Below are 12,390 nucleotides of genomic sequence, written 5' to 3' on the forward strand. Positions count from 1 at the left end.
TGAATGCTTTAGAATGATCATGTTATCTCTGTGATTAGAAAATTTATCAAAATTTCAAACTAACACAACTGTCACCTTTCTATATTCAACTTTTAATCTTGTCAATATTTTCACTGATTTTTGTTTCTAGATTTTATTAGTTTTTGCTTTTTTCAATCAGAGTTAGCAAATATTCCCCTACTTTTCCTTGTAATTTGTATACCCATTCCTGTAAACTGGTATTTGTAAATGCTTGAAGCACCCTTCTCCACTGTGTAATTAATCTTTATTCAGATGTGAACATCTTTTGAATTTTTAACTGTTCATATTCTACAGATCCTTAGGTTTTATAAAAATCTTTCTCCTATTTTAGCCAGGAACCAAATCCAGTGCTATGTTCTCATTTCTTTAAGTCTGTGGAAGTACAAATGTTATAGAATCTAAAGCTATTCTTCATATTCAAAATTATACTGGATATAATTTTCCCTAAAAGTTTAAACTTATCTTTATAACTCAATCATTTAAATACCATTAGTCTGAGAGAATGTTTTATTTGGTTTCCTCTTCCAAGTTGTTCAGTGACTTTGTTAAAAAAATTACTTCTTTCAGATGTTCATTTCCAACAGCTGCAAAATGACATTATTTACCATTAATTCTTTTTTCCATTGTTTTCTGGAGTTTCTACAAAAAGATCATTTGCCCCTGAGAGATTTCCAACGTTTTCTGTATAGTCATTTAATATTTATTATTGTCTTGTTCTAGGAATTATTTCTTTTTCTTTTGGTTTATTCTTTTTATCTAAAAGTCCGCTTTCTTTAGTTTCTAATTACTTCATATGTCTTATTTACTAATAATAGTAATGTATTATTTCTTCTAATAGTTCTTCTGGTTATACATCTTCTCCGTTCAATTCCTTTTTTTTTTGAGACAGTCTTGCTCTGTCGCCCAGGCTGGAGTGCAGTGGTGTGATCTCGGCTCACAGCAACCTCCACCTCCCAGGTTCAAGTGATTCTCCTGCCTCAGCCTCCTGAGTGGCTAGGACTACAGGTGCCCGCCAACAATCCTTTTTTTTTTTTTTTTTTTTTTAATGTTTTGCTTTTAGCTATTTTCTGCTTTCCTATCAGTCCACCAAATTTACTTAGACTATTTTTCTTCTTCTCAAGATATTTATAGTGGTATACTACTTTTTGGGAAAACTTCATAATTTTCACAGGACTTTCTTCTTTTTTTTTCCCCCACTAGTTTTCTTTTACTGCTCTAGGGCATGATCCACATGACAAACTATGATTAATGCCATCCATCTTCCTGGCCCTCTTCAGTACTTAAAATATTGAGACTTTTAATTTTTTTTTTCCTAAGAGATGGGGTCTCATGATATTTCCCAGGCTGAAGTGGCTCTTCATAGGTGCAATCATAGCACACTATAGCCTTGAACTCCTGAACTTAAGCAATCCTCCTGCCTCAGCCTCCTCAGTAGCTGGAACTACAAGCATGCACCACTGTGTCTGGCAAGAACTTTTATTTTATGCCTCACCCTTTAATGACTTCTAATTTCATAAGATAAAATCCACATGCTTTATTATTCACAATGCTTAAGGCTCTGGAAGGTCTGGCTCCTGCTGCTTGTTCCCTGTGCTACTTTCCCCTTTGCTGCTACACAGCAGGTGCACTGGCTTTCCTTGTTCTGGACTCACAAAGCCCCTTCCCACTGCACAATCTTCAAACATGCTTTCCTTGCCCCCGTTTGTCACCTGGGATTCCATCTCATATTTCAGTTTCCTTTTTTTTGAGACAGAGTCTTGCTTTGTTGACCAGGGTGGAGTGCAGTGGTGCTATCACAGCTCACTGCAGCCTCAACCTACTGGGGGTTCAATTGATTCTCTTGCCTCAGCCTCCTGAATAGCTGGGACCATAGGTGTGAGCCATCACGCCTGGCTAAATTTTTTTTTTTTTTTTTTTTCCTGTATCCCCAGCAGAATGACTACTGGCTTTTTTTTTTTTTTTTTTTTTTTTTTTTTTTACTTTTCATAGAGACATGGTCTCACTATGTTGCCCAGGTTGGGCTCTAACTCCTGAGCTCAAGCGATCCTCCCACCTCGGCCTCCCAAAGTGCAGGGATTATGGGTGTGAGCCATGCGCCCGGCCATACTTCAGTTTTCAATTTAAATTGTCATTTTACAGAGATATGATCTTTGAGCATCTATGGGTCTCTCTCTCCAAACACAGCATGCCATTTATTCCTTCATAGTGCTTATTCCAATTTGCAATCATTTACTTATTTACTTGTTCATTATTCGTTTTTTCTACCAGACTGTTAGAGGGGGAGCCATACATGCTTGTTCCTCACTGTATCCCCAGCAACTAATATATCACTTGGCATTTAATGCAGGCTCAATAAATACATGAATCAATGTCAGGACTGAATGACTGACCAAATAAACAAGGAAGAAGATACATTCAGCCACAGCATGCATGACATCTGTTATTTCTACTGAGTAAGGTATCAACTTAGCATAATGCCCAGGATGGTGTGAAGTATACCTTCTAACCTAATAGGATGACTCCATCTAATAAGTGAAGAGCATGTGCTGTCCTTCCTTTTTAGTGTTATAGACCCTGGAAATCAAGAAACCAGTTGCTCTTCTCTAACATAGGTCTTCCTTGTGGCAAATTACCATTACTAGCTGCATGAAACTGAATTGGAACTAGAAAACATTTTTTTCTGCCATGCCTTCATTTCATGTGAGTGTGTGTTCACTAGGAAAGTCTTTGTTTTACCTTTCTTCTGTCCTCTCATGAACTTCATCAACAATGATATGGGAGACTCCTTGTAGAGCTGTATCTCCTTCTAGCCTTCTCAGCAGCACTCCCGTGGTACAGTATAACAGTCTGGTGGCTGAGGACTTACACAGGAAAGGGCAATATAAACCATTAATAAAATTTTCAAAAAAAGGAAACATTACTGGAAAGCCTTTTTGAATGGATAATGATAAAGAATATTGAAAACACTAGCAGTTCCATTTAATAGGAAACCATACTAAATATAGTTTCTTGCCAGGGACAGTAATAAAATCCTTTCTACTTCATATCAAAATGTTAAGATTTTCATAAAAAGCATTAAAAAACAGTGAATAATGAAATCAGTTCTCAATTTGTCTGCTCCTTATTTGGTTAAATGGATTAAGTCCCACGTTCAAGAACAAAACAGTCTTTACAAGATGATTTTTGTCAATAAAAAATAAAAAGCATTACAGAGGAAATTTAGTACAACCAAATAAGAGTGTTTTTTTGTTGTTGTTGTTTGTTTTTGAGATGGAGTTTTGCTCTTGTTGCCCAGGCTGGAGTGCAATGGCACGATCTCAGCTCACTGCAACTTCTGTCTCCCAGGTTCAAGGGATTCTCCTGCCTCAGACTCCCGAGTAGCTGGGATTACAGGCATGTGCCACCACACTCGGCTAATTTTTGTATTTTTAGTAGAGATGGGGTTTCTACATGTTGGTCAGGCTGGTCTCGAACTCCTGACCTGAGGTGATCCGCCTGCCTTGGCCTCCCAAAGTGCTGGGATTACAGGCGTGAGCCACCGCGCCCAGCCATAAGAGTTCTTATCCCAAGATATTTCTAAAAGGACTTCACCCCTACCGAAGGTGATCATTAATTTAAAAATAACCTGAAAGTATATATCCCAAATTGCCCATGAATCTCCTAACCCCCAGAACTCTTTATACCTAAAAATCGTAAATTTCTGTTACAAGGAAATAAGCAGAGCATACAAACCTTGACACTTTCTAACCGAATCTGGTATCCCACGGTCAGACCCACCCTCTCTGCTCTTTCTTTAGCAACGCGTTCAGCAACAGAGATTGCAGAGATTCGTCGGGGCTGGGTACAGATGATGTTGGCCACCTTTTCAGGTGGTCCATTCAGAGAATCATCCAGAATAAACTGTGGAATCTGAGTGGTTTTCCCACATCTGTATATTAAAACAAATAAGTCCTAAAATGAAGTTTTCAAGGGCTAGTTAACTAAAGAAGCAATCATATGGAATGAGGAAAGTGATAAAGCTAATTAGAATACAAATTGTTCAGATTCAGGTATTTTCTAAAACAACCTCCTGACTTATTACCTAGAGGTGAGAAATTCTAGGAATTTTCACTCCAATCAAAAGGACAATCAAATAATAGTTTAGCAACATTTTAAAAATTGGGACTATTGAACAGACATTAGATTAAGGTCTGTAAATGCTTCTAGGAATGTAAACTCTACACATGAACCCTAAAGAAAAGGAGTATTAGCTTATGATTATCAAAATATTTTACATTTTTCCCTTTGATATGTATTAATTTGACTATGATTAGGCTGAGGTTAAAAAGATAAACTAGATGATACGAATTGTTACCATATCACTGAGTCTGGACACAAATGTAATTATTAAATTGTATACTCTTGAATAAATAACTAAATAAAGTCTGCAACTTGTCCCTGCTAAATAGGAGAATGTAAAACAGGAAAAATAATGTACCATAATTAAGTTGTTTTTAAAAGAAAAATAAAGGCTGGGCGTGGTGACTCACACTTGTAATCCCAGCACTTCAGGAGACTAAGGCAGGTGGATCACTTGAGGCCAGGAGTTCGAGACCAGCCTGGCCAACATGGTAAAACCCCCCTCTCTACTAAAAACACAAAAAAATTAGCTGGGTATGGTGGTGCACCATAGTGGTGCACCTGTCATCCCAGCTACACGGAATCACTTGAACCCGGGAGGCAGAGGTTGCAGTGAGCCGAGATCATGCCACTGCACTCCAGCCTGGGTGACAGGAAATCAGAATAAATTTAGAAGATAAAAAACTTTCAAGCTAAATGTTCTAGAACTATCCTTTAAATTTAAACATGAGCCGTGTTAAAAGTCTTCAGCTGGATTTTTTTGCCTTATGCCTCAAGGCAGAGGTATATAATGTCTATAAATCCAGTTATAGTTTTTAACAAGTTGAACTGGTTATGGTAACCAGGGTGCATATAATATTTATAGATGAAAGCTGCCAATGAATAAACTGCATTCTTACCCAGTCATACCACTTATGACAACCACCTGGTGCTTACGCAGTAAGTTAAGAATGGTTTCTCTTTCTTCCCAAGCAGGGAGTGATTGTCTCTCTTGCAGAATGGACTGGAACTGTCTGGAAGCCTAATAAAATCAAAGATAAGACATCATTGGGTTACTTCTCTTTTTTTTCTTTTTTTCATTTGAGACAGGGTCTCACTGTGTTGCCAGGCTGGAGTGCAGTGGTACAATCACGGCTCACTCCAGTCTCCACTCCAGGTTCTAGTGATCCTCCTGCCTCAGGCTCCCAAGTAGCTGGAACTACAGGTGTGTGCCACCATACCCGGCTTTTTGTATTTTTTTGTAGAGACAGGATTTCACTATGTTGCCCAGGCTGGCCTCAAACTCCTGTGCTCAAGTAATCCACCTGTCTTGGTCTTCCAAAATGCTGGGATTGCAGGTTTTTTTTTTTTTTTTTTTTTTTTTTTAGTTACAGAGACAGAGTCTTGTTATGTTGCCCAGGATGGTCTTGCACTCCTGGCCTTGAGTGATCCTTTGTTGGATTTGTTGGGATTAGATGTAGAGGACTTTATTCAGAATGCTGCTCAGAGAACCAGTCAGAATGAGCTGTGGAATCCATATATTAAATAGTTTTCCAACATCTGAATAAACTGAAAGATTTTCTGAGTGAAATAAAGCCCTCTTGCTTAGCACATGTCCAGTTCTTCCCAGCAAGAGTCTCTATACCAACACTGTCCAACGGAACTTTCTGTGTTGATGGAAATGTTCTACACCTGTGCTGTCCAATACAGCAACCCCTGGCCACATGTGGTTATTGAGCACTTGAAATGCAAAGAACAGTGTTACTGAGGAACTGAATTTTTAATTTTAATTAATTAATATAAACAGCCAAACATGGGTAGGGGTTACCATATCAGACAGCATAGCTCTAAACAATATCAGATTTTTACCTAAATCAATAATAGAAAAGCACTCACTAAAGCATTATTTTTGGGCAGTCACTACAACTATATAAATCAATTTCATATTTAATGGCCAATGCTATAAACATTGCCTTGTTTATTAAAACTCTGGCTGTACTTTTGAATACTGTAATAACTTTACAGGAACATGCCATTTCCTACATCAAATTGAATATCTCATTTTTTGTTTCTATCATCTACAGTGCAATTTATATACATTGTGATGTTCTATGGGTATTGCACTACATATGTGATGGTGTTGTATGGTGTCAAAAATCAGACTGACGGAACTTTAGAACTGGAAGCGCCCTTAGAGAGCATTTAATCCAATTCCCATATTGGTTAAGCAACTTGCCTCTGCCCTATCTCTAACTTTGCTCTCAGGGTTCACTTATGAATTCTATTAAAATAATCTTCATGTGAATGGGGTAAAAACAAAATAGACTTTAGAAACAGAATTGGCTAAACCACTTACTAGCTATGTGATCTTGGGCACATTATTTATCCTTTGAGTCTTTGAAACAGGGTAAAAGTCCTTCCTTATCCTTCTCCTTTTATATATTAATTTTTTCTAATGTAAATCGCAGTATTTGTATTGTTTTGTTTTTAGAGACAGGGTCTCATAATGTTTTCCAGGCTGGCATTGTCTCCTCCTGCCTCAGCCTTCCAAGTAGCCGAGACTACAGGCATGTGTTACCATGGCCACCCGGCTCTAACCCCACGGTATTTGATTTGTTTCGTTTCTTTCTTTTTTTTTTTTTTGAGACGGAGTCTTGCTCTGTTGCCCGGCTGGAGTGCAGTGGCGCAGTCTCAGCTCACTGGAATCTCCACTACCCAGATTCAAGCGATTCTTGTGCCTCAGCCTCCCAAGTGGCTGGGATTACAGGCACCTGTCACCACGCCCGGCTAATTTTTGTATTTTTAGTAGATGGAGTTTTGCCATGTTGGCTAGGGTGGTCTTGAATTCCTGACCTCAGGTGATCTGCCTCCCAAACTGCTGGGATTACAGGTGTCAGCCACCGTGCCCAGCCATTAAACCACAGTATTGATATTCCTTTTACATACCAGATTGTCCGTCACAGTACCAAAGGCACATGATTCTGAGACCATTTGGCATATATGTGTGTGTCTGCTATAGGATTTTCCAAAACCATCCAGCACATGCACTTAAGTTTGCTGTGGCCTGTAGAAATTTTGACCACTCAGGGAGAAAAAGAACCAAAAGAATATTAGGGAGGGTAGCCAAAGCGTCCTAATTCCTAATCCCATCATCCAGATCTTAGGGAGGCAATGCTACTCATTCTCTCGCATACCCTACCTGTTTCATTCGGAACTGCTTGCAGATTTTACCATTTTCAGCATGTACTGACTTTGCCTGCCAGTCATATCTTTTGGAAATCTTTTTCTTAAGGTTCACATAGCTTTCATTCTCTACTATAACAGGTGCAGGACCTTCATCCTCATCTGACTCCTCAGATTCTGATTCTTTTTCAACTTGAAGGAAATAAAAGAAAACGTTTCAATACAGAGCCCTTTCTTTAACAAAACAGGAAAGTCGCTGTCTAACAGAGTATCAAGTCAAACAAAAAGTCAAAATGGAGAAAAAGTTAAAACTTGAATAAAGTAAGTTCATTCACTTCCAGTATTTCTATTGCCAAAGAACTTAAAATGCATCCTCAAGTAAACTTTTATCAAGCATAAGTGGTTATTTTTAAATCAAATTAAAAACAAAGTAACATTAACATAATTAGCAGTGAATGTTTCAACTATTTGCAAGTGTCCCCAAATCCTACAACATAAAACAACCCAAATGTCTATCAAATGATGAATCGATGAACAAAATATGGTATGTCCACATAACAGAATAGTACTCACTAATACAAAGGAATGCTATACCGATATGTGCTAGGACACGGATGAACCTTGAACACATTATGCTAAGTGAAAGAAGCCCATCTCAAAAAGCTGCATATTGTATAATTCCATTTCTATGACATGTCCAGAGTAGGCAAACCCATAGAGATAGACAGCAGATTTGTGGTTGCCAGAGGCTGGGGGAAGGGGTAAATGAGGAGAGACTGTTATGGGTACATGAGTACAGGGTTTCTTTTGGCGGTGATGATAACATTCAGGGATTAAAAGGTGGTCATTGTTGCACAACTCTGTAAAAATCCAAAAACATTGAACTGTATACTTTAAAAGAGTGAATCTTACGGTATATAAATTATGTCTCAATAAAACTACTATTTTACAAAAAAGGGCCATGGCACATAATTGTCATTTCCCAAGGAACATATTTGAATCCCATGCCCTAGAAGCTGGCATCTGGGAGTGGGTTGGGTGGTTAGTGAGTGAACCCCGCTAACTGACCAGCCGCCACATGTCAGCACAGCATCACTATTGTCTACTCATTGAAGTTTACCCAAGGACTCTTACGTTTCTTTTGTTTCTCTGGAAGAAAGATAGATAGCAACAAATAAAAGAGGATCCTTCCTTCCCTTCCTTCCCTCCCTCCCTCCCTTCCTTCCTCCTTCCCTCCCTTTCTCTTTCTTTCTTTTTCTTTTTCTTTCTTTCTCTCTCTCTCCTTCCTCTCTCTCTCTCTCCCTCCCTCCTTCCCTCCCTCTCCTTCCTTCTTTCCTTTTTTTTTTTCTTTTTAAGAGATAGAGTCTCACTCTCTCTCCAAGACTGAAGTGCAATGGCTCACTGCAGCCTCTACCTCCCAGGCTGAAGTGATCCCCCAACATCAGCCTCTTGAGTACCTGGGACAGAGTGCACGACCATGGCTGACTAGCTAAGAAAATATATATATTTTGTAGAGATGGGGTCTTGCTATGCTGCCCAGGCTGGTCTCAAACTCCTGGGCTCAAGCAATCCTCTCACCACACCCAGCAGAGAATTCTTTGAAAGGGGCTTACTTGTGGTAAGAATCTGCACAGTAGGCCATGTGTGGTGGCTCACACCTGTAATCCCAGCACTGGGAGGCTGAGGCAGGTGGATCACCTGAGGTCAGGAGTTTGAGACCAGCCTGGCCAACATGGTGAAACTCTGTATCTACTAAAAATAGAAAAGTTAGCCAGGCGTGGTGGTGGGCACTTGCAATCCCAGCTACTCAGGAGGCTGAGGCAGGAGAATCACTTGAATCTGGAGGGCAGAGGTTGCAGTGAGCTGAGATTGCACCACTGCACTCCAGCCTGGGGGACAAGAGTGAAACTCCATCTCAAAAACATAAAAAGAATCCTCAAAAACATAAAAAGAATCTGCACAGTAAACCTGGATCTAGACTAGGCTAGAAGCCTGCACAAGTATTTGAGGATTTAGGGATTCATAGAGCTATCCCTAATGAATTCTGGGGATCTAGTATACCAAAAGCAGGAGGGTACGGATAGTGGTATTGAAAGCAAAATATCTCTAAAATTTCATTTGAAAGTAATTCAGTATATAAGAAGTAATCATATGAAAACCAAATGAATTAAATAAGATTTTCTGAGAAGGTACCTTAAGGTCCTTCCAAGCCTCAGATTTTATATGGTTAAAATAAACACACATCACAACAAACTTCAACTCAGGAAGCCTATCCACAGCAACACAACTGGGCCTTAAGCAACACAATTGAGCCTTACAATTGGACAAGTTGGACACAATTGGACAAGTTGGACACAATTACAGTTCAGGGAATTCTCATTCCCTTTTGCCCATGGGACTGAATGGCTTGTTCAGCTTGTTCAAGATCACGAAGCCATCCTGGACCAGCTTTAAAAGCTTTGACTTCTAAACTCATCATTCTGAATGCCTCCCTCCACAAGATCAATGCCTTACATACCTTCTGGAATTTGATTAGAAACAGAAGAATTATTTGGAATCACTGGTTTATGATAGGCAGGATTATTTATTCTGGTCCTAGAGGGTACTGGCAGAACGTTCACGGGAGGGACACTATACTTGTGATGGGTATTCGTTAGTAACTTGATTATTTCCGATTCTTCCTCTAAAAGGGTTATCAAAGAATATACGACAGGTTCCGAAGTTTCCGCAAATGTCAAGGCCTTGTCATAAAGAAACTCAGAAATATGTAAACGACAAGCCAGAGGTAGGTTCTCATTGGTGGAATAAAATGCCACGAGGGGAGCTTGGTAGGGATATTTGTGGTCTTTAGAAAATCGAATTTCAAGTTCATATAAAAAAGATCCATCTTCATTAGTATTAAGATGAGAATCATTTACACTTCTTTCTATTCTTCCAACAATTTGATTTGGGGGCACTTCATGTTTGAATTTGCATTTTGATCCAAATTTACAATTTCCTTTGAGGTAAAATTTACAGATTTCAAGTGAATTCTCTTGTACATTTTTGGTACTTTCTTTTGGCTTGGATTTGCGGAATCTACTTGTCAAATACTCCAGTTCTAATCCAATGGTCCAGACTCTGTTCTGAATTCTTTCTATAAATTTTTCTCCACAGATGGACTTGAGAGCAAACGCCTCTTCCTGTCGCTGTTCCATACACTCATCCAAGCTTATCTGGTTGACTGCCTCAGAGATCTTCATCCTCTCTCCAAATGTCTCTGAAAAACACTGGGTAAGGAGATGCTCTAGTGATGCTCCCACATCTCCATCACACATCCTCAGGACTGCTTGACAGCGTTCAATATTGAAACCATACCTGTCAAGGGCAAAACATGACAAAAATGACACATAAAAAGCAGTATCACATCATTACAGTAAAATTCATTTAAATATGCTTATATGAAGTTATGACTATACATAGGCAGGGCTTGTATTTTGAAAAAGCAACCCTGATAACAATAAGCCGTCCTGAATGACCCCATCTGATAAGATAGAATATTAGGCCTAGCAGGCTTTGCTGGAACCCACAAAATAGGAAAGTACACAAAGAGGGGTAGTGGGTTTATATGATTTCAGTTTCCTTGAATTCTTTCCCAACTCCTAAAAATGATTAAAGCAATCACCTGGAAAGTTTTTGCACTGCAAATGGGGAGACTGTAAATTCTGGAACATGAGGCTCCACTGGGGCTAAGCCAGCATATTCCAAAGGATCCAAGTCGGGAACGAGGGAAGGTTCCTGTCCAGCTGGCCAGTACCGCTCATCGTTACAGCAATCAGGCTCATCATCTTCCTCCTCCCCAGAAATGCCTCTTCTAGCAAAGGCAACATTTTCATATATTAGATATTACTTTCTACTTATTTCAAAGAAAAATTTAGTAAAGGTCTAAGAATTTAATTAATAGGATCCTGACTACTCTTCAGTTGCTGATTTAATCTTATATTGAACTATTAATTTATACCTTGGCAATTAACATTTAGCAGTCATTTATTAAATGCCAGGTACTGTGTTAAGTGCTTTATATGAACTAACTCCTTTAATCTTCCCAATAACTGTACCAAGTAATATTGGAATGTCCTTTTTTTTTTAAAGATGATCAACTAAAACTCAGAGAGGATTAGTAACTGCCTAGGTTACACATTAAGGAGCAAATAGAAATTTTACCAAAGGCAGACAGATTCCAGAGCCTATGTTCTTAATCACAGAAACCTTGGCTATCCTCTGTCTTCTCATTCATAAAAATAACTATCCCTAATTGTTCGTTTTGCTACATAATCTCCTTTTCTAAATCTCAAACAGATAAGAGATTTGTAGATAGGATGGAAAATGAGCTGTTCATGACTGGCCACTAATTAATTCTGGTAAATGGAAAGAAGGAATTAACTCCTTCAACTGAAATCCCAAACAAAAGAGCGACTAAGATTTAAGAATAAAAGCTTTCTCTTAGGCAGATGGTCATGATAAGCAAATCCTGAGACCACACCTGACCAAGTCAATATTTGCTCCTTGAACACTACTTCTACTTGTTCATTACAAGGGTTTATCTGGAAGATTACAGATAAATCAGTTACTGAATCCATATGAGCACTGCCCTGGAAAAAAATAAAGATAAAAAGGCAATCCCATGGATGCTGCAAAACAAACTCACTCTAAAATTGTTGCTGAATAATTATTCTTGTATTTCTCTTGACTCACTTTCAACTAATTATATGGCCACAATAGAATCAGTACTGACACAGCATTCCAAAGATGCACAGGACCTTCACACTGCCAGTATGTTTTCCTTACTATAATAGTTTATTCAAATAAAACAATTTACTCAGATCCAGCATCAGCATCTTGTTCTTGCAGGTCTCGGAGAAGAGCTTTCACTTTCTCTTGATTCTCAGAAGTCATATGTAGAGTCTGAAGGGGTACTTTGGCTTTGGGTTTCCATTTTGCGCGTGCCTCTCCTTTGCTTATGTTACTGTTGCTAGGTCTATAGAGGACAAAAGAGCAAAATTACACACATTATCTGCGATCAGAACTTTTACACTCTCCTCAGGGTCC

General features: G+C 38.8%; 1 protein-coding gene across 3 annotated transcripts in view; it reads right to left on the reverse strand.

Annotated features, from left to right (window-relative positions):
* The window catches only part of DHX57 (DExH-box helicase 57), a 75,046-nt gene that overhangs the window by 51,759 nt on the left and 10,897 nt on the right, over positions 1 to 12,390 (reverse strand). For all 3 annotated transcript variants that reach the window (XM_007970874.3, XM_007970876.3, XM_007970875.3), the window contains 7 exons: positions 12,161 to 12,319; positions 10,967 to 11,155; positions 9,821 to 10,659; positions 7,319 to 7,494; positions 5,040 to 5,161; positions 3,754 to 3,949; positions 2,758 to 2,882 (listed from right to left, as the gene is read on the reverse strand). In XM_007970874.3, the coding sequence (XP_007969065.2) occupies positions 2,758 to 2,882; positions 3,754 to 3,949; positions 5,040 to 5,161; positions 7,319 to 7,494; positions 9,821 to 10,659; positions 10,967 to 11,155; positions 12,161 to 12,319 (1,806 nt within the window). The remainder of the gene's footprint in view (positions 1 to 2,757; positions 2,883 to 3,753; positions 3,950 to 5,039; positions 5,162 to 7,318; positions 7,495 to 9,820; positions 10,660 to 10,966; positions 11,156 to 12,160; positions 12,320 to 12,390) is intronic.

This window comes from Chlorocebus sabaeus, chromosome 14, assembly GCF_047675955.1.
Source record: "Chlorocebus sabaeus isolate Y175 chromosome 14, mChlSab1.0.hap1, whole genome shotgun sequence".
Lineage (NCBI taxonomy): Eukaryota > Metazoa > Chordata > Mammalia > Primates > Cercopithecidae > Chlorocebus > Chlorocebus sabaeus.